Source organism: Lates calcarifer, linkage group LG6 (assembly GCF_001640805.2).
Source record: "Lates calcarifer isolate ASB-BC8 linkage group LG6, TLL_Latcal_v3, whole genome shotgun sequence".
NCBI classification, from domain to species: Eukaryota; Metazoa; Chordata; class Actinopteri; family Centropomidae; genus Lates; species Lates calcarifer.
Window position 1 is genome coordinate 11,060,192 of NC_066838.1, and position 23,445 is coordinate 11,083,636.

General features: G+C 42.6%; 1 protein-coding gene across 5 annotated transcripts in view; it reads right to left on the minus strand.

The window, feature by feature from the left end:
• Positions 1–23,445, minus strand: part of casz1 (castor zinc finger 1) — a 79,636-nt gene that overhangs the window by 22,689 nt on the left and 33,502 nt on the right. For 3 of the 5 annotated variants that reach the window (XM_018665905.2, XM_018665903.2, XM_018665910.2), the window contains exons 2-5: positions 12,619–13,179; positions 5,955–6,855; positions 3,804–3,869; positions 982–1,078 (exon numbers count right to left, since the gene is read on the minus strand). In XM_018665905.2, coding sequence (XP_018521421.1) covers positions 982–1,078; positions 3,804–3,869; positions 5,955–6,855; positions 12,619–13,179 — 1,625 coding nt within the window. The remainder of the gene's footprint in view (positions 1–981; positions 1,079–3,803; positions 3,870–5,954; positions 6,856–12,618; positions 13,180–23,445) is intronic. The other 2 variants (XM_018665911.2, XM_018665904.2) reach the window with 1 other exon arrangement.

Consider the following 23,445-nt stretch of genomic DNA (forward strand, 5'->3'; position numbering starts at 1 on the left):
AATTGCCATGATAACCTGAACTAACGCTCTAAATAATGACATGAAATGATTTTCCTTTGTATTCCTCCAAGAATGTGTCTCATCAGACTGTGAAGTGGGATTCATGCAGAAAATGAAAGCTTAGATATGTAATGCTTTTCACCACATAAACAATATTTATCGAGCGGTAATCTCTCCTGATCAGAAGCAGACAAAGGAGATTACAGCAGAAGATGGCTTAATTCAGAAAATTGTTAAGAAAGGAAGGAAAACACACGCACAGCACTAGCTGCGCATGGATTTTTGACATCTTTGACAAATCTACCCGTGTTTGTCTAACTCTCACTGGCCATATGCTGCAGCAAACACAAGGCCTGTATTATGATCTGCTTTGTGTTTTTTCTCCCTTCCTGTGCCATACATGACAACTCCTGGGACCAGGACAAGATTAATAACGTGAAGGGGGATTAAAGGCAGGCCCCCAGTCATTGGCAGATGTCGTTACAAAAAAGAACACAGATAGAAAAAAGAGCCATATTTCAAGCATATTTACAATTAACCCTTGTGATGAAAGGCCAACTGTCAAAGACCAACTGTGCATGGAAGAAGCCTGGCAAACTGAATGAGTGCAAACACCCACAGCCTGTTCAGCTTACCAAAGGCCAAACAAACTTTTCATCTCAGTAAACTTTGGCTGGGTGTAACCACTAATGAAAAGATGACACACTGTCCTGTTTGTCTATCCTGGGATCACCACATCCCCTTTGCCATGTCCTGAAAAAGAGAGGATGCTTTGCTTTCTGTTACCTAACCTATCCTTGTTATGAATAAATAATGCAAATTGAGAGCTCGCTAGCTAGTTTTAACCACTTGAAACAAAATGATTTTCTTTTTTTTTTTCATTGTGTGAGAATCTGACCTGTGAGTCACAGTTTGCAGGATACAGGAGAAAATGTTAAATGTGTATTTTGGTGATGCACAAAAAAGTTATAAAGTACTCACGCTCACCTGGTAGTTACACTCAGGGTCCATGCAGTGATAATGCTCTCTGTACTGGTAGGCACAGTGCACGTGCCCACAGTGCTGACTTCCAGAGAACCTGAAAACCAAGTTACAAGGAAACATTTCAACTGTTACACATTTTCAACAGCCACGGTGAGCAGTGGAGAAAATGAAAGAAAAAGACTGGTTCAGAACCTGGGAAGACATGGTAGGAGCTTATCACATAGGGAGCAGTCACAGGAATGAAAAAGCTGAATGATAAAGCAGCTCAGAAAGATGTCAGCGTGATTTAAAAATAATTAACAGCAAATAAAGGATGATTAGTGAAGAAATTATTTGAAATTCCAAGAACAGCACAAAATAAAACAGGTGAGGGAGTTTTCAAAGGCATTGTGCTCGTCTCACCTTCAAAGTAACACGGCTTGCACCTTCAAACTGACTTCTGCTTTCCACACTGCTGTAACAATTTAACCGTCTGTCACACCAATTTCAGCCAAATTAGCTCCATTTATTTCCAAAGCAGCCGTAAGAGACACTTATTACACTGAAACCCTTTTCCCTTGACACACATTCACACGCCCCATAACTACTTTATTTCTCAACGCTGTGAAAACCCTTGTCGAATCAATGCACAGTTCTTTCAGGTTAACCACAGTTTTGCTCTGCAAGGGAAAGGGTCAAGTATCCTGAGACGTAGGAAGGTCTCTTGCCTACCTTTCACCTAAAAACCGTTTCACTCTCTCATCATGGAGTCCCAAAAACCAGATTTTAATCTTGGCACTAGTTAAATGGAAAAAAAAAAAAAAAAAAGGCTGCCGCTTGCTACAGTACAGCCACTTTTACGGTGGTGATTATAAGCCTGACGATGATGACTGTTAAAATCCTCCAATTACCAGTGAAAACACACAAATAAACATTTGCACTGCTGCTGCCAAGAGCTCCATCTGCAAGTGCAGGGGAGAGGGGGAAAAGGGGGCTAAGTAATATTTTTTCCATCTCTCTTTCTGTTTTTCCTTGTTAGGATTATCCCCGAGCTGCATTTACAGATCACTTTGCTGAGTTCATTAAGCTAATTGAACGGTATATCCACTACACTTTTTAAGTTGGCTGTGTGAGTGTATGTGCGAGTCTGGAAAATGGTGCTGGAGGTGGGAAGGGGGGGGGGCTTTGGAGAGGTTTGATGGATCTTTTAGAAAAGACCAAACCAGTCAAAACAAGTCGAAATATGTGCGTGCAATAAAGCCAACATATGCCCCACACATTAGCATTTTCTATACTCTTCATTCACATACATACACATGCACGTACACACACGCACATTTACACTGATGAACACACAAAGCCCCCCCATCCTCCTGAGACTATGGCCCACCCTTCTGCTCATTGCCCAGCTGTATCACTTTGCCTCTGGACAATTCCCACTTGCCGCGTCAGGGGGCCTAATGGGCCGCTGCTATTCAGCAGCAGATTAAATATTAATATCGCCACGATACAGAGATTGCAGCGCATCTCCAGTTACAATAGAGATACACAGATCAAAGTGCCGAGGCAATAGTGGGTGCATGAAAGCATTTAAAGAGTGAAAACTGCAACTAAACACTACCAGGGAAGCTCTTTAAAACATCAAACTGTAGTGTGGCAAGGAGATGAAGAACTTTTTTCTCTCTTTTCACAAAGATTGGGTGCGAACACATTTACAAAGCTGGTTTTTAGTATTAGTGTGCACTCATTAGCCCTAGCTCCGAGGAGGACCATCCCCCTCCTCTACCTCCCCTCTCTGTGCTACATTTGCCCTTTTTATGAGCCCTCCTTTTCCATTTTTTTTCCTCCCTCCTCTTCTTTCCTTTCTCTTTTTTTTCCCAACCCCAACACGGAAATTGAAACTGTATCTGGGCTTATCTGCAGCCTCCCCGTGCATCAACTGCCGAGATGTTTAGACAAATTTTATGCATTATGCAGCGCAAATATCAAAACAGTTCTTGGCAGTGCCAGCAGAAGCCTCATTAAAAATTCCTTAATTAAATCTTCTTGCAAAATGTAATCAGTCCAAGGAAGGGGTTTTGTGTGTGTGTGTACGTGTGTGTGCGTGTGTGTGTGTGTGTCTGTGTATGTGTATGTGTGTGGAGAAGAGGATGTGTGTCTGTCAGTGCCAAGGCTTTGATTTGTGCCCTTCATGTTATGGCTTGGAGAAGTAATCATTAACGCCAAAGCCACTTTGCCTTTTCAAATGCTGTTTTTCTTTCTTTTTAAACGGAATAAACAAACAAGTGATAATCACCTTTCTAGTGTCGGCTCAAAATGAATCCAGAATGAGGTACATCGTTCATGATTGTGTCCAGTGTCCATTGAAACCAAAGATACCTCCCCCTCCCCTGATGTTTTTGTCTCTGTTGGTGTGAGTGACTGACTTTTTAGATCAGTCAGCTCCTCGCGTGTTCAACAATAAACGGCAGAACTAAAGAAGAACCCGGCCTGAGCTCATATCCTCTCTGTGTCAGTCACAGCAAACGGCACAGATTTGCACAGAATTATGTTCTCCTCAATGTTTTAGTGCTATACACACTGTGAGCATTTATCCAACCAGTTACAGTAAGCTACCATCAAACCATTTCTCTTTCATTACCCCCCCATCCTTCTACTTCCTCTCAGCACATAAATTGGAGTCTTTTCTTAATTAATTTACTGCGCACAGAACATTTTCATCCCAGTCTACCATCTAGTTACATCACTGAATAAAACACACCATCAGTACATAAAAAAAAGTCCATCTCTGTTTTGGGTGTATTTTTTCATCGGTGTAGCACATTGAGGGATTTGCATACCTGGCAATATATTTCTGGTAGAGGTTGATGTCGTCGCTGGCGGGTTTATCTGGTGGCAGGCCATTCCTAATGCAACAGCAAACACAAAAGAGACAGGATTAATGGTTAGGTTGGGCTGCCTGTTGTTAATAAAAACAAACTGACACAATATTTACTTACAGGCCGCTCCCAAACTTTGGACTATCAATATACATTTTCTTGTGGCATAACAGCGTTTTCATGTGCCGTATGAATCAGGGATGTAAGGCGCACACTTTGATGCATGGTCTCCCAACCAATGAAAGGCAAAATGCAGGGAGCAAAGGGACATTAATCTTTTATGGGGGTATTTTGGTGAGTGCTCATATGCAAAACTGGATAATGGGGATGTGGAAGAAAAGCTCTGAAAAGGTCTTTTCTGATAATCTCTGAGGGCCTTGGCTCTAATGCTGATGTCAAGTTGTCTCCAATCAGTCTGGACTCGATTCAAACAAGGATGTAAGACAACACTGCAGCTTCAGATGCATATGGATCAAGCTAACTGACTTAGTACCGGTTTCAACTCAATCAAGCTGAGTTCCAAAGAAGAAATAAAGGGGAATTCATGACATTACAGAGGCATGCTGAGGAATGTTGTGTGCTTTTTGTCACCTGTGATGTGACTGCCTTCATGGAGCTGGTAGCAGTACTGTCTCTAGATGTCATAATACAGTTATTGGTTCTGCTTGCTCCCTCTCAGGAATGGCATTTAGCTCCATGTGAGCAGCTCCACACGGGGGATGACCTGAGGTTAATCTGGCCCAGAGGGGAGGATGTGCTGCCAGACATTCTCCCTAGCACCCCCTCTCCTCCCCGTATACAAGCACCAGACTGGGTCAGTTAGCCAAGCTTGCAGCTCCACTGAGCCCCAACCTGACAAAGGCCAAAGCCTGAGGGAGAGGTGCCTGAGGGCTCTTGAACAGTGTCTTTGATAGGTCTTGACTAACTAGAGACAAGGTCAAAACCAATCAAACAGACTCTGGGAGCTGTTTCCTACTGGTAATGCACACGACTGTAGGCTAGCTCCCCAAACCCCTCGTTTGCTTCCTTTAAAGTGCACTCGTCAGGCAGTGTTGAGTCGGCCCCTGTGACTCGCCGGGAGGTTAGTCATGGCTCCAAAGTAATTAAAGGGAGAGTTGTTACACCCTAGCCAAACGAAAGAAGTCAGTCACTTTGCGATGACTGTGCTAAATCAGTCTCTACGGAGTGCTACAGCGAGTAAACACTTCATGTGCCTTCGCAACTCATCATGTCGTGGATCTATTGGGCGCTATGCGCTATTTCACACTACATTCCTGTTGGCTGCTGTGGAGGTAGCAATTACCTTTGCGTTTGACTAACTGACTCACAGTAGCAGTTAAGTGTATGTGAGCTTCACATTAGCTCCAAGGTGTTCCACTGAGAGGCTGATCAGTGTGAAGAAGACAGACCTCTGAGCTTGGAATCTTTTCAATCCACCAGTAAACTTTAAATTGGAATTTTAATGACAGGTTATGTGATTTATTATCAGATGTCAAGTATGCATTGTTTTTGTGCAAACAAATAATGCAGTATGTCATAAAATATTTGGGTCAGAAAGCACACGGGATGTGTCCCATCATCTCTTGTCCCCCTAGTCCTCTATATGTTATCACCTTATTGTTAACTCCGCTAAGGAGGTCATCTTTTCTGCACCATCTCTATTTGATATTTTGTTTGTTAGCTGGAGAACTTGAAATCTACTGAACAGATCTCTGTCACATTTAGTGTGAAGTTCAGTCATGACCCAAGGAGTAAAATTTTAATCTAATTTATCTCCTCGACTACTACATATCTATTCATCCAGGCCACAGCCATTTTTGGCTGCAGAGAATTTCTGCCATTTTGAATTGTTTTTGCAAAACGCTTATTTGACAAAATGAACAGATGCTGAAGTAGTAAAATGTAATGCCATTTCCACCATGGATGGCACTATAGCCACATGATAGATTTAGTGACTTGTTTAAAAGTTTGCACAATTGCACAATATTATAAGTCAATCAGCATTATCTATCTCTATTTGTATTTTTGATACAGATGAAAAATGTATTAAAACAAATTAAAAGCATTGTCTGTGCTTTCTAATTTGATATGACCATGTTGGAGAAGACTTACTTAACGGAGGACACAGTGCCTGTGGTGATGGAGTCAGTCTTGGAAAAGCTGGACTTCAGGTAGTCGGAGGCAGTGAAGCTTATGTGTCCTGTCTGGTCCATTGTGAGCCCCGGAGTGATGCTGGCCCCACCTGCACCCACAGTGGGAACACCAGGAGCTCCTGGGTTGCCCGGTGCCGTAGCGAGGACATTGGGCATCAGTGAAGCCTCGGGATTCCCTGGCATCAGCTTCTGAATTGTTCTGATGTCATACTTCGAAGGGCGGCCCACTTTGCCAGTTTTAAAGGCGATGGCGCCGCCCATGTCAGGGTTGCCCTCACCTGGCTTGAAGAGGTGCAGAAACTTTACGTTCTCCAGGTCATACTTGGAGGGTCGCTTGTAAGCATTACCGTTCTGCTGCTGTAGGCTCTCACCCATCTTCAGCTTCTGAATAAAGAAGTCATACTTTGAGGCTCGGGACGCCATGTTCTGCATGTGAGAGGGATTGGGTGGCTGAGACGCGCCCAGCTGAGGTCCTCCTGGCTGTTTGTGGTCCAGGCTGGAGGGGTAGATCTGTGCCTCGGCCCCTGGGAGGCACCCGGAGGTCTGGAGCATGGTAGCATTCTTGTCTTGGGCCAGTTTTGAGTTGAGGTCGTCTGGTTTGGGTGGGGAAGCATGCATGGGCCAAGGTAGGGTCTCGCCGGCTTTAAGCTTGCGGATGTACTCTTCGTACTTGGAGAAGCGGGCACGCCGTGAGGCCTCCTCACTGCTGAGGGATGAGGGGTCTGAGGTAGCGGCTTTGAGCTTCTCAAAGCTGATCTTCTTGGTCAGCTCATCCCTTACTTGCTGGTCATCATAACCGAACATTCCCAAAAACTCATTCATGGTGTTGGCTGCATAGTCTCGCAGGGCAGATGCTTCTCCTGCAGAGGAAAACAGAAGAGAGCTCTTATAATTCAACTGCATTCATATTTTTCCTTTTAAAGCTGCTGCCAGTAAAGTTGAAAACGTAATTAGTTTTAAGTTTAGTAAACCTTAGAGTCCCTTGTTGGTGCTGTCTGGCATTACTGTAATGAAGTCTTTACTTACTAAAACAGCATATACAAATATTAGTGTGTTTTTTCATGTGAGTTGTGAAACTGCAACAAACTTGCAGCTTGAGACATTCGTAGCCAAATTCAGGTCACTATATCAGTCTACCAAATGGTTCCCTCTTGCTTCATTTTGACTGATGCTTGCTTGACAACTGTTACACTATTGCTACACTTTGTAGCTAAAACCGACAGTCTGTGTTTGACAATAAATGTTTTTGTTTGGCATCAAATATATTGGTTATAAATGGATTAATCTGGCAAAGTAGCTTTGTTTTTGAAGTGTTGAATATATTTTGTTGGCCCAATTAATGAAACAATGCTATCACACCTCACCATTTTGGCAAACACACTGTGACATTGAGATAATGGAAGAACAACATCTACTACATTATAGTGTATCCATTTTTCTGAACAATGAGTGTTTATGATTGATGTGATGCCATTATCCTTGTTACTTCAGAACTGTAGTAAATTTAACCACAGGAAAAGTGATTCTCCACTGCATGCTACAGTACACACCAACATCTGTACATGCTGTCTACCTATGTGCCTACAAACAAGCAGTCTGAGGCAATGCTCTTCCTGTTTTGGTTGCACTATAAGTCAGTTCTGCAGAATTTGCAGGTGACTGTACTGAAGGACACACTGAATAAACAAACTTTTTTTCTGATTTTCTATGCTCATTCTGTTATGCTGTCAGAATTTAATGAGATAGTTAATTTTGAGGGTAATATTTTCAACAGATATTCTACACGTATGAGCTTGTATTATAATATTATCATATTGGAGGAAAAAAATATACAAAAGAAACTTTAGAAAAAACCCTCTGTTTATACAGCTTCTTAAAACTGAAGTAACACTATCAGCACATTTAACTGTAAATTTTTACATAATGACTGATGCTGAACATTATTAAAATGATAGAACTATCACTACTATCTGCAGAGAAATTATGGCTTGTTAAGTGCATTTCATAAAATCCCCTGTGAAGCTTGGTGTAAGGCATTTTAAAATAGCATGATTATTGTGTCACCTTCAAAAGTGAACAGAATGAATCCTTTCCTCTTTTTACACATTTGTGAACTGAAACATCACTTTCATTTTAAGAGTCCATTAAATTGGACAACTTCCCCAAGGACATAGCGAAATATAGTCAATGTATAGTTTAATTGCATTATGTGGAGATTAATTCTGGCCCATTAACTTTCATCCAGGTTAGTGCAAGGGGTCAGAGAGTGGGGAAAAGGGAAAAATGATTTGGCCTGAAAGCAGTGGAGGGACAAAGCTCTGCATAAAGAAGGAGAGCATGGGGTAAAAGGGACAGAGAAAGGGTAATGTGAGAGAGAAACAAAGAAAAAAAGAGACAAGGACGATCCGTGAGGCAGCTTTTCCCCAAACAGTTGCGTTTGCTGATCCAACGCAATTTCAAAAATCTCTTGTTGTGTCAGTTTGCATGTCAGGCAGGATACCAGAACACAGACATGCTAGTAATGTATCAGATGATAAATTAACCTGGATCATTTAAAACCTTTGGCCATCTTAACTCATCACTGGCACAGGACCAAGGTTCAAATTCTTTTTTTTTTTAAATGCTTTATTGCTTTTTTCACCACCAAAGCACACATGAGCTGGTGAGAGGTAATACTACCCACCACCCGGGTAATTAATACACAAATATTTCTGCTCTTGTCTCAGATTTCTCAGTTATTGCTAAATCAGTCGCTGTGCCCTGCTTTTCACATCTCCTGCGCAGCATGTAAAATAATCCCTAAATTTCCACGCACTGCGTTGGGGTTGCTTCTCTGCGCCCTGGATCAGTATGAAAGAGTATCTGGTGGATCGAAAGGGCATGAAAAATTTAAGAGAAATGGATCAGGTACAGTATGCGAGAGGAAATACCTGCATGTTTGCTACAGATCATTTTATCAAATCTACCTTGTTTTCACATGTACTGAAACCACAGAGTGACATACTGTATATACAAGTATTTACTGCATGGTACAATACAATTTACCTTGTTCTATAGTTAAGGTTTAGTTTTTCCTTCAGCTAGTAAACTGACATGATTTGAAACATTGTTTTATATACATCTGGCCATGTCCATTTATAATATCATTTGTCTAAACATTCCTCTCATTTGATTTAGGTGTTTAGAACCTTAGTGCCAGTTGGATTTTACTGCTACTGTATTTATAAGGGCATCTCGGGTCACAGTATATCATATAACTCTAAAGTTAGGGGCCACCCGCCCACACCAATATGAGTTAGAAACTACACTACAACTACACTGTACTGAGTGAACATATTATATTTTTTTAAAGGTAGAAAAAACATGCTTTGATGGGAATCATATTTCAAAATTTCCAAATGAAACAAATTAAAGATCGCTCTCATCTCTAAAAAATAAAAAATGTCACAGTTGATTCTGTATTTACTGTGAATAGTTTCAGGCTTGTTGACGGTTGCTTTGGAGTCAGTACCAAATTAAAAAAAAAAAAAAAACATCTATAATTTTAGTTGAAGAGTCAATTGGTAATTATTGCAGAGAGACTAGTGGTTTCTGTCACGGGAGCACTGACATCCCTTTTTTCATATTCTGTTTGCTTAAGGTACTATCATTGCCTTCTCCAAAAAAAAAAAAGAAAAAAGAAAAGGATCGTGACTGGAACCGACAGGAGATAACCTTTTTAAAACACCATGTAAATGAGTTTTCTACTCAAGTCCTAACTGGTTGCTTCTTAATGATATCATGAGACACCAAGTGGGAAACTATGTGTGGTGTATAGAGATTGGTGTAGAGTTAGATTGGCCCAACTGCTATTATAATAAATAAATAAAATAAATAAATAAATAAACCTCTTTTTCTTTTTCTCTCGTCATCTCGTCAACACATGTGACATTTCCCTCTGCATTCTCTCTAGTGGCACTGGAAAATCTACAAAGAAGTGGCTCCTAATCTCGACACTTCACAGGGGCAAAATCCAACACACAACTCAGACCTGCCCTGTCTATATTTGAGGCAATTAGGCCACATTTTTCCTCCTAGATATGATAACAGATGGGCATTATATCTTCTTTTGGCTGACCAAACATGGCCATCGGTGTGGCATAGCTTCCCTGCTCACAGGACTGAGAGGCAGAGGTGTCGCTGATGATAAAGGTGCATGCTAGTGGCTATATATGGACTAATCTAGAGTTTGAATACCCTCTAAAGGGCGTCAGTTTTGTACCACACATGCACAATGTAAACCGTTTGCTTTAAGAAAATGTTTTAATACTGTGCAGTGCTTTCAGTGAAGTTCAGTCAAGGAAAGTTTTGAATAGTGGAATTCTTTTATATGGTACAATCATTTAAATGGAGTTTTAAAAAACCAATTTGTGTTCATGTGAGTGAATTAGTTTAAGTGTGCTTTGTTTAAATGGACAGTGGTATCCTAATAAAGAGTTGGTTTGAATAAATGACATTATGTGCATTTGTTTGGACTAATTTGACACACACACAAAACTGCACGGAGCTTCAAACTTCCCCGCTGTTTGGTTAGTTAATTAACAGGCAGTAAATAGAGAGGGCTTTGAAATAGCTTGAAATGAACAATAACCTTTTACAGTGAACCCAGAATTGCAAATGGAAGTCATGGTCAAGCCTGTTTGATCCATCGCTATGAGCATCTCTGTCATTGCTTTCATAGTTTTTATTCATTGGTTTTTCCATTGACTGGCTTATGAGGGCTCTAATGCGACATCTAAATTATCTAGGAAAAGTATTCTGGGGTTTTGCACTGATAGGAAATCCGCACGATGCCTCAATGTGAGGAGTTAAATGTTTTGAAGGTCGCAGTTTCTCTCATTGATCTTGCAATGTTTGTTAATTACATTGTCACTGATGTTGTGAGAGATAATTAAGCCACTATGTTTATATGCATAATTATGTGCACTCCGCATCAGCCTTTGAAAGACAGCGGAGAGAGACAGAGAGAGAGAGGGGGAAAAAAATGTTTTAATTGTGAGCTGAGCAGAAACATGGCAATATAGATGCCCTAGTTACAATCAACAAAGAGCAACTCTGAAAAAAAAACACACACACACTAAAGACAAGATTTGCAACTGATGCAGTATGCTCTCCCTGCAGTCTTCAAACACTTTGGCTTTGTTGTGAGATGTAAAGTAGTAAAGGAGCCAGTGGAGGGAAAGGTGTAGGCCTTCTACACAACAGTAATACATATTTACAGACAGGCTTTTTTATGGCCATGAAATACACACAAAATGACTAATTAAAACCACAAAGCCTTTTTCATTTGCCTCTGAAATGAAACCTGCTTCATTTTCTGAGAAGCCCCTGCCCCCAATTCTGTGTGGCCAGAGCTGCTGCTATACAGTTGGTGAAAACAAAATGAAATAGAGACAAAAAGAGCATGTGTACATGACTCTGAGGCAGATACCTGAACCTAGATGAAAGACCAAAAAACTGTTAAACTGAGGTGAGCAAGCACAAAACAAAACTTGTTTTTGTACCACAACAACCGGTTTCGCTTGCAAATTGCTGCCCCCCCCCCACCCCCCATCTGGCTGTCTGTGAAACAGGCTTTATCTATTCATATAACCGAGCAATGTTTTTTTTCTCCTTTTTACAGCTCTGTGTTTTAACTTCTGCTATACAAAGGCCAATATCTCATATAGTGCGTATGTGTCTAGTTTCAAGGGTCACAAAGTGTGTAACTGTAAAGGGCACTTTCTTAAAAGATTGTTTGTGCTGTTAACACATACTCTTGCTACTTCAGCATGACTGTTAGAAGTCTCTACCAGCTTTATCTATTTGATAATCAGTAAATTATACTGAGGGAACATCATGTCACAATTAACCAGAGGTTATTATGAGTCATTTACAAGAGCACATAGTATTAAGGAATTTATTAAAATATGTTAATGCCTGCTAACAATAAATATATAGAGTCATTGTTCGTTTGTGAGTAGACAAAACAATATTTATGGTTCTGCAATACAACTTCCCGATTTCTGACTTTATTTGACAACTGATCTCTTGGATTTGACAACTGTGAAAAACCCCCCGAACTCCTCCAAGGCAGACAACGACTCCATGTAATAGAGGAGCTTGAAGCAGTGGCTAAGTTTAGTGAGCTTAGGGAAAAATCAAAGACTCAATATGTAATCCTGGGTGTAATATGAAGCTTAGCCTGGCCCTGCCATGCGCTGTTGGCCCACAGCTGCTGGGAGAGTGCATAAACGGCCTTACATTGTAAGCCTACTCCCATTTATGAATTTCTTCGTACAGTTAACCACACACTGACAAGTTACAGTTTCACCTCCCACCCTGGCCCGCCAGTTGAATCTGTCTTTAGGGTAATAATGTCACTGGCTATTCATAATGTAACTCTAGAGTGTGTCTTTCCAATAATGGGCACACTTAAGCTTATGTGGATGTGGCAATGTCACCCGCCTTTTATCTAAGTCTTTGCCCCTTAATACTATGGAGTTGAGTGTTTTGAAGGGCAAAGGTAATGTTGGTTTAAGATGCATATGAAGGGTCAAGTATAAATCAGAGTGTCACAGGGAGGACAGAGTGTCATAGTGTACCTGGAGAGGAGAAAGGTGCTTGCCGACTCTGGGCCTCGCCTGGTGGCAGGTAGGTGTCGTCTTTTGAAGGCCTGTCTTCAGCCTCTTTGTCGTCACGGTAACTGCCATCCTGAGACCCCGTTGTGGGCTCGGCCTCCTCTGCATTGTCTTCTTCATCGCTGCAGCCTTTGGGCTGTACCATGTACACGCCCTCGGGAGGGCCGTCTTCGTCATTGCTGACTTTAAGTTCATGCTCCTGATCGTCCTCAGGAGCTGGCGGCTCATCGCCGTACTCGCCGTTGACCCACTTCTCGATGGCCTCGCGTCTCTTCTGGTCCTCCTCCAGGCTCTGAGTTAGGCTCAGGCTCTCGGGGAAGTTGGTCTCATTGTCATCATAGTGGGAACTGCCACGCTCGCTGTTTTCTGCTACACTCTGGTCTCCCTCGGCGTTCTGGGAGCTGCTGTCGAACACCACCTGACGGCTCAGCTTGGCACAGATAGCATTGAGTTTTAGGCCACCTTTCCTTTTGGCGGCCATCTTGGATTTTCCTGAGGTCGTTTCAGTGCATAAACTCCTTTCAGCTGATGGAAACAAGAACAACAAAGACAGAAAATATAAAATCAGTCACAATTAGTGTCTCAGTTACAGTTTAAGAAGCCATTTATAACAACAGTTAACAGTTTATTTTATAATTATCTCCAGATGTGGACTACGCAAGCTTTCAGTATCACCAGAAAACAAATTTGGACCAGCTTCTCCATGTCAGTAACTTGTAATGATTTTAAACATTGCAATGGAAAAACAAACTGACGCAGAACAACAGTGACTGCTGCTATTAATAACATCCAAAAGCACTTAACAATAACAGCATAAGACTAGAAGGACACACTGAGATACTGTACATATCTTTCTAAGTCACACCTCTTCGGTCAGCTCAGAGTTTAACGCAATGGTGGAAAAAAAGGAGAAAAAAAAAAGCACAGACAGCTGAAACCACAGGCAGATAAGTATCAGACCCCCTACGGTACTACAAGCAGCAAATACACAGCTACATAATCCTTCACATGACAGCGCTATAGAGACACTGTGAAATGTTATCTTCACTCTCACCTCAAGAGGCTGTGGTCTTGCCACTGAGTGGGGGGCTGCTCAGCATTAAAGCTGTCAGGACGTGGAGTGAAAATGCTGAGCACTTTTGGGCTTTTTGGAGCTGTGTTCTCATGTTATTGCATGCTATTCTTTGGGATTAGACTCAGTAACTGTTTCTGTGGAGGCTGCTGGTTTCACTTTTTTTATTAACAGGAAAATAATATGCCATGTATGTAAGCTCTTTCTACACCCTACTGTCTTTTACTGTTAATCAAACCAAGAGAACATCATGCAAAAAATGCTGTAGCTCCTGTGCTTTACATATCTTTACTTAACAAGACATACTGCACAGGCTCAACATTTTTTTTCCCATGTGTGGCCTCCATGAACAATAGAGCATGATAGAGTGTGCTTTGGGGCAGGAATGGGTGGCATTATTTCAACCCAAGTGGGGCTATCTTTATAACATGTCCTCTGATGAGGCAGGAACAGCTGCCTGTGGCATTCCATATCCAGAGCTGCCTTTTTAGGGCAGAAACTGCACTCTGTTACCTTTCACTTTGACTTCCAGAGCCACCAAAGTTCACCTTCCACCAGCATTTTCCAGACTCAAAATCAAGGCCAGATCTTTATCAAGTTGTAAATAACTTTTAAAAAGGAGGAGGAGGTGACCATTAGTAACCCTGTATTTATGGTAATAAAAAAAAAAGTTGAAGAATAACCAGGGATCAGAAACCCATGTTAACTTGTATGCTTTTTATTCAGAAGTATGTTAAGCTTTGTCATTTGAGCCTGTGTGAAAACCATGCAACAGCAGAGATATTTCTTCTTGTGTGAAGTTGTATTGAGTCTTAACTCAGCTGCACTGTGAGTAAGATAATAGACTCTGCTGAGCAATGGACACACCATTTCAACAGAGAAAAATGTGTGATATCAGAGGTAACAAAGTTCTATCTTAAAGACTCAATTCACTTTCTACAACAATGAGTACGAGCCTCTTCATTTTCCCTCAGCCATAAAGCCAAGCAACAATCATGTGTGAGCCATTGCCGGCATTATGTAAATCACATCGGTGCAACATAAAATCCTGTTTTCATTTTCTTTTGCAAAGCTGTGGAATCATTAGAGGATATACAATTTGAAGGAGTTTACAGATCACCCCAACACCAGACAATGCATCCCCCCACCCCCACCTCCACCTCCTTACTCCCCACACATGCTTTCTCAGTTACTGTATTTACATTGCGGGCTTCCTCTGAAACAATGACCTCAGAAATTATGTAGTTTTGAGGGGGGCCGTATATCAGCTGCACATTACCGTACAATTTAGTGTTAGACAATTGCGGGCGGGGGGTGAAAGGGTCACCTTTTAGAAGACAGCAATTTTGAAGAAAAAAAAAATCAGCTGGAAAAACTATTAGGAAGTAGAAGACATAAATTTTCAAGTTTTTTTCTTTTTGGAAATACTCTCCAAAGGAAGATTGAGGTCATTTGGGTGTTGCAGTGGAGGTAATTTTTTTCTGTTTACTGTGTTCAGTATTTCACACTTTAACTACTGATTTCCTTTCCTTTGCAATCTCAAGCTCCTTGTAGGAAATGACCCCTACACGGCTGTTTCTTTCCATTAGTGCCTCTTTATGTATGATTTTCTGTTAACAATAAGGAGCGTGAGTAGAGGACCGAGTGCTTCTGGTTGAGGACTTTAAATGAATTAACAGACACCTTAAACACATATTCACTGTTTTCTTTTTAAAGGTAAGGCGTGCTTTAAAACAAATTTAATATTGTGAGCTTCCCCCTGAGGAAGGAACATGCTATGGTTCGATGGTTTATGGAAGCTGTCTTGACTATTATTTATGCTGAGGGTTTCTGTCCACAGCAGCTTTTTGCCATTGCTTACAATAGGGATTGCTATGGCAACACTAAGCTGTTTACCTCAAGTCGTTTGTGTGCATGATAGCGTACAATGAGATAAAATCTGCGGGGACCTACATGAAAGAACAACTTTTCCCTCTGGGACCGACTCCCCCACCTCCCTGAGAGTCCAGTAAGCATTCTGCCTTATTAATGAATATCAGAAAGAAAAACAACACTGTCACATGCGTTGGACATTATTTACAGTTCTGTTTTAGCCTGGTGTGCTAATTGTCAAGGAGGAGACACCTCAGTAAGCACTGGGAGTTGGAAAAAAGAAATAGGCAGGTTTGAATTTGAACACAACAGCTGAAACTAATTTTTCCAACTGCTTATGTTAACTGTGACACTATTTTTACTGGAAACAGAGCAGGGCCACAAAGGAGCGCCATATACTGTCTGTATAAGGCCAAAACCTGGGGAAAAAGTCAAGAAACTATTTTGAATACATTTGGACTAGGTCAGGTTCTTTTTCATCTTCAGTCAAAAATAAGTGCATCATCAAGTTCTTTCTGGGCCCTGTTTCTTGTCAGCGCTGGATGACACAGCTTGTGTTCGAGTCTAGCCTGCCTGCACCGACAAACTTACTCTTCCACAGCTCTAAGCCCCACAGGTCTTGTTGGTTTTTGATGCAGAGTCTCTGTTTGTGTGCCAGAATGATATCATGCCCAATCAAGTGGTGTTTCAAATCCTAATAACGCTGTTGGAAGTGCATTATTTGTGTGAACGTGCGCAGACTATAATCAAGGCAGCCACCGGTAAGGGATGTGGGAGTTAACTGTAGTTGTGACTGGCAGGGCCGCGGCTTTACCTCGCGCAAGACGAGGCAGCTCACGTCCAAAATGCTTGTGCAATCACCTTATGGAAGGTGTAAAATCACATATACAACATATAGAAAATTAAATAACCTGACTTTATTGTTCACTCAAAGTGCAGTGCTGCACCATAAACACACCAAGTCCCTGCAGTGTTGACACTTTGTATGGCGCGAACGCACAGGAGGGTCCGTATATAAGAGCAGGTAGATATTACTTGTTTAAACTGAAGCTAAGCTCTTCACCTAATCAAACACAGGTACAGGGCTTGTTGTAGATTCCTGCTGAGTTTCAACATGACTGACACAAGGACAAACCCCCCGCAATATCAGGAGTTAATTAATACAAACAGGGTCTGGGAGATGTCTGCTCAGCTCGGGATTATTTTACAATATGCAACCGAGAGTTGCTCCAGCTCTTTAAAAAAGCGTAGTTCTAACTTTATGAACCTTTGGCAGATTAATCGACAAGGCTGCAGTTCCCCGTGTGTAGCTCAGTGAACCTTTTGTGTCTCTGGCTCTCAGGGGAGATGTATGTGTGAGGGAGTAAGTGTGCATGTGTGTTTCAGGGAAATCACTGAGCCACACAGGCAAACATGCACAGACACACTTGAAAATCACCATGTTTTTATTTTTGTAAATTTAGGACTCGCAGGAAGAGAATGTTTTCCTCTCCTCTCTTTTTCCCCTTCTCCCCCTTGCATGGTAGAGAGGTTGCGGCAGCCGCAAGGAAGTCAAGCGGAAAGCCACTGATGGACAACTACGCCACGACACCCAGACCCCAGCATCTGGCCCCTCTCTCATTTTTATTACACAAGAATAACAATAAGCAGGTCGCCGACCCCGCTGTGAGATTTTGCCACAGTTTTCCAACAGTCGGTGCAGCCGATGCTGAGAAATTTCCATTTTTCCGCATGCATATTTAATTGAGTTTTGTCCCAGTGGTGCGGAAATGATTTGTTTTTTGCTCTCTGTTCACTTGACTCCTCTTCGGAGTCGCTAACCCTGATTAAGACGTTCCCGTTAATTTCCCAGCGCACACCTTTTTTTTGTGCATTAATGGTTCTGATCGTCTAATTAAAACTTCTCAGCTCGGCTGCTGATCACCGCTCGTTGTGCCTCTGACCTGAAGTTTTAATTGCCGCATCAGAAGCGATAATAATAATTTTGAGGTTCTGATGATTAAAAACAATGCCATTGCCAACTAGTTGATAGATGGGGGTTTGGGGGTGGGCACATCTGAGGAGAAGTTTATGTAGAGAAGGGATTTAGAAAGGGGGGCTATAATGGTGGGTATACACTACCAAGGAGCAAGAAGGGTGGAGGGGTGTGGGTGAAGGGGGGGGGGGACTACTGTAGGCGATCACTGAGGGGAAGGGGGTAGTAGAGCATATGGAAATCTCCCAGCCCTCCTCCTGTCCCTCAGAGTCTTCCTGACGAGACAGGTTTGGCTGGGACTGGGACTTAGCTTTCCCCACCTCAAATCTAAATCTGCCACTGACTGATCCACTTTGGAGCTCTACTCACTTGGCAGGTTTGCCAGGTTGGGGACAAGAAGGAAAAAGAGATAGAGAGAGAGAGAGAAAGAGAAAGAGAGAGAGAGAGAGAGAGAGAGAGTACAAGAGAAAGAACGATAAAGGCACATAAAAGATGACGACAGTCCAATACCCTCTGCTTATTTTCATAAAAAGATAATAGCACAGTAGGTGCAGTACAAAAGGCACATTGTTCATAAAGTGGCTGAATGGAAAAAAGGAACCTACAGTGACTGTTGCCTCTATCATAAAACCTGATACTGATGAGATATATGTGATACGCAGATTACTGTCAAAACAGGAGAAGTGAGTTGCTTGTGATCTTCTTTTAAACAGTACTTTCACACTGTACTTTACAGATCGCACAAACTGCGGTGATGATAGGAAATGATTCAGGCACAAAGAGAGAGAGCCACCGTGCACCCGGGAAACTGCCACCAGCACCAATCTGTCACATTTTGTTCTTTTTTTAACTACTGGATTTCTGATGGATTTTTTTAGGTTCCAGTACAGGATCAATGTTTTGCTGCAAAGCATACTGTACATGCATGCATGCAGGCACACACATACAGTACACAGGCTCATGGACATACAGTCAGGAGGTAGCTGTCTTCTCTCCCCTGCCCCTTACCCTCCCCCCTGTCCCTCTCTCTCACAAATCTATTTTATTATTAATCAGTTGGTTGCACATCTGCCTGCTTGTTGTTTTTTTTTTCTATCAATAAAGCACTTATTGCTTTTAGTCTAGAATGTGACCTTGCACAGTGTGTGCTGTCTTTCTGGGGGTGCCGACCTTGAAGGACCCGTTTGGACTATTTCACTTCAACTCCGTCCACGGGGGCTGTTATCAAACACAAGCCCTCAGCCAAGTGCCACGCTCCCGTCACACCGCCGCAAAACACAAACAAGACGCTGCAGGACAAAGACAGGCACAAACTGCCCCAGAAACACACACACACACACACACACACACACGCACACACACACAGACAGCTCAGGACAATGGCTGAAGAAAACAATGTATATTTCAAGTGCAGGCGGAAGAGGAAAGACGTTGAACTTGAGGGCAATCAGGCAGGAAAGTTGAAATCTAAGGACAAATACGCCCTCCGCCTTCATCACAAACAGAGTAATTATGGTATTTTCCAGAGCAGAGGACAAGCAACCTAAAATGGTCTAAGGGAGAAAAAAAAAAACGATCTGACATGACTGACAAGAACCATTCTGACAGCCACGTACCAAAACAGCCAACTTTTATTCAGTTTGCTGCTTAGGGTAATTCATGGGACACACGGCTAACTTGTTAAAATTGTACACCAAATCTGGTCTCGCAGCTGGCACCAGATGAGGACTTAATTTGTAAGTGTTTGTGTCGCAGGAGGCAAAAACTTTGCTTTAAAAAAAAAAAAACACACAGTCGCACACAGTCCCATGCTTCCCCAGACAGAAACAAGGAAAATTTATTCCTGCAGCTTTGTTTTGAAGCTCAGCTCCCATGTTCAGTTTTAAGACACCAGGAGTGCAATTTGATAAGCCAACCGCCATGGTAAATGAGCAGACGACCCCTGTGTCCCTCCCTCGTGGTTGCTGTTGCAGCAAGGCAGTGTGGGTAGTACAGTGGAGAAGGGGCTCAGCAGTGCACCTCTCAAGAGCCCTTGAGCTAATATCTGTACAGATTAACTGCTTCAGTTGTATTTTGGTCACGGGGATCTCTCTTCGCCTTTGTGGCTTGTTGGGAGGGAGAAGGCGATATGCGTGTGAGTGTGTGTGTATGGCGCTCATATGAGCATTAGTTACACACTTTCTTCTGTCGCAAAGTGAACGGCCTGCTCGTCTAAGAGGTAGGGAGCCCCCCGGACTGGTGTGTGTCACTCCATGTCATTATCTTTGGGGCAATATTTAATTTACCAGAATCCGGAGCTACACTGCTGAGTAAGTCATCCCCATCCTCTTACCATCACCTACCCCCTCTATTTCTCCACAGGACACACACACACACAAACACACAGAGTCAATCCTCCAGGGTAAACTCAGCACACGCCGCTCCATTAGTTATCAATTAAGTCTCGAAATCTCCACCTGGCTTACACACACACACACACACACACACACAGACGAAGTGGGCGCATATACGTGGCACCCCTCTCAACAGGAAGTTGAGGAGACCGTGTCTTATTTGACTACGAGTGCGAGTGATGGGAGTGTGTTCGTGTGTCCGTGCGGGTGGCACTTTTGTCCATGAGGTTAACCTTGATATGAGGCCCTGTCAGGCCAGATAATGTCAATCAATGACAAGCCCTCACAGATAACCCCTAATGTGAAGCCTAAAAAGCAAAGCTGTTTAGATCTTTAGACATGCCCCCTTTCACCAGCATATGAATTGCATTACAAGGAAATGAGCTGTGGCATTTCTTTAATAAGACTCTTAAGACATTTTGACAGCATATACGGCACTCTGCCGTTAAAAAAAATTAAATAAAGCCCCCGCTGACAAAGCCTCCTCACACAAGGCAGTGCTCTGATGGGCAGATCCAAGTCCCTGTTAAGTGGAGGAGAGAAAAAGACATGTAGGGTGGTGGTGGGGGGGTGGACCTTTCCCTTCTTTTTTCTCAAGCTCCCGGGGACTTCTTAATTGATTTCCAAGGTTATGTTTCAAATTTGTTTTTCAGATACAGGGGCCTTGTGAATGAGAGTGAGAGTCAATGTTTTTCAAGCAATTCCCCTAAATTCTGCCTAGTTTGGAACGTTTGCACCAGATCACTCTGACCTCTCCTGCCTTGGCTCTTTTTCTCCTCTCTCTCTCTCTCTCTCTGTCTCTCTCTCTCTCTGTCTCTCCTTGAAAAGAAAGAAGGAGGTGACATTAACCCAAAAAAGCATGTATTTCCAGACAGGATGCCTGTGCTGACAACATCGATCCCTGGCTACCATTAAAACATTTGCTCTGCATGACAGACTTTTCCTCTTTTGGACTTTATATGCGGTAGAATGAATCACAGGTGCCTGTTAAAATGTCATCCGGGGCAGGTTGTCTACCTGTCCAAAAATGACCCATGGCTCGCTAAAAATCTGAGGCTTACTTTTTCTCACATTCGACGCTTTCAATGTTCACTGTATTCTGCTCATGAAACACAATTAAATTTTGATCAAAATACATTCTTTGTAGAGCTAAGAGAGGAAGTGATGAGAATGAGTCTTCCTGCTCGTGGGATTTGCATTCTGTAGACCCTGTGGCTATGATTCCCCTGCCAGAACTTCAGTTTGTTATCTTTTACTTTTCTGATAAGCAGGATGGAAGTGACAACAGGGTTGTGATGATATATGACATTTTTGCGTGTCCATGTGTTGCTGGGGAAGTGTGGGTATGTGCATAATCCACTGTAAATACATATGTTTAGTGGCTGGAACCAATATTAAGTGTGCTTGTGTTAGTGTACGTGTGTGTTGCACGCCTGCTTGCAGGGCTGTAGACAGCAGGGCATTGTGCTCTGTGCACTCCTTCTGCTCCTCTCTGTCTGGTGGCTGCAGGTCACGTCGTTTGCTCTGAGACACACACTGTCAAGTGCGTACGCTGACATTTCTACACACTCAGGAAAAACCGATCCACAGTGAGGATAAACACACCACTGTGTCAGTGACAGCTCTAAAACAGTGTGCTTTACCAAAAAGTTCAATGTGAACTGGAGGCGGAACTAAACGTGGCAGTTTTCACCTAAAACAGGAACATTCTTGTTTCTGGGAGTTCAGTAGAGGGAGGAATGTGCCGTGACTGAATTTGAAGGTGTGATAAAACAACACTCACAATAAGGGAGGAAAAAAAAAGAAGAAGAAAAATGACTGTGAAACGATGAAACAAGCAAAGCTGCTTTACAGGAAAAAAGAATGCTGTCTATTTTGGGTCTCAGTATACAAAAGGAAGTGCTGCTAAGTTGACTCAAACAAATAAATTTGCTTTTGATAAAACCACAGCAACTACTTTTGCATTCTACACCAAACCCACTTTGTTTCCTGCATCTTTATCTTCATGACTTGCCACATTTGTGAGAAGCCACTCACTAAATTGTCAAGCACAAACAGCTGAAGGTTTTCAAACGGTGCAATGTTGACAGCTTAAAATGTAATTTTATTTGAAAAGAGACACGTTAAAGGAAAGCCTCAGAAGTGAACACGGAGCGCTTGCCTATTTGCGCTGCGCTGTATCCAGCTGCCCGTTTTACATTTCTGCAACATTAATATTCCTCTTATTATTATTTTAAAGTGAAAACGGATACTCTGTTGAAGTGCAAATCTGATGAATTACGGGAGCAGATTGCTGCTATTAATTATTAAAACCTATTTTATAAATATTCAGGTCTGTCATGCATCTAATAATGAACGCTTTAGAGGAGGTTACTTCCCGTGCGCATCCTAATGTGTCAGAAATATCACTTTTAATCACGCTTGTGTCAGCGAGTGCTGGGTTTGAACCTGCTGAAAAATCTACCAAATCAAGGAAACTCAGCCAGCCTACTACTGTGCTCATCACAGCTCTTCCGTTCCCGCTGTTTTGCATGATCCAGGTTCTTCTCCTGCCCCGTCTAAAGAGGTGGTGAACACCTCTCAGCTTCCCGCTGTATTCTTACTGTGGTAATTTGAATGGAGAATAATGCATCGGCAGCACTCTACCTTCTGGACACACCTAGTCCCAGCGCTACTGCTGCCATATGCTGTGTTGATACATATTCATAACACTTTCTCGTGTGTTGAGTGTCGGTGTGCAATGAGGCTTAAATGAGTGTCTCACAACTTCAAATGGGAAGAGGGAGAAAGAAAAAAGAAAATAAAAGAAAGAAGCCGGGCACAAAGAAAGTTGGACTGCTCTTCCCCTTTTCTGCTTTCCTTTCCCTTCGTCCTCCCTCCACTGCAGAGAAGACAGGTTCGGGTGCTGATAGGTGATCCCAGTGCTTTTGTGAATATGAGCAAGAGGCTGTGAAGTTTCAGGACTATCTTCAAGAAGCTGCGAGAGGCAGCGGCTGTCAACGGGGTTAGATAAACTGCGCTGTCAGGTGGTCTCACTGGTGGGGCAAGAGTCAATGGCACTGTACCACAACCCTATACACTCCAGCAGTATATATACATATGCTACACAGAGTCATACACACAACCAGATAGAGACAGACACACACACACATTGTGGAGCACTCTAAGATTAACGCTGTCAGAGCTACAATGATACCCCTTCATTATCTGCACACGGGGGCCTCCTTCGTGCGCTTGCTTGCCTCACTGTCCTCTCCACTGCTCCTCTATGGAGGTAGTAATTACTAAAGCTAACATTTCTTGCACTCTGTGCCTCCGACTACCCTCCACTTCCCCATTATTTCTTTCTCTTTTTACAGTGTTCTCAGATGCCTTGCCAGCCTTTTGCCAACTGGTGACACAGCTGAAGGTGTGCCAGCGTGGATGGCAGTGCCAGTGTGCGACTCGCTGTGAGTGCTGTATTATGAGGGTATTTGGTG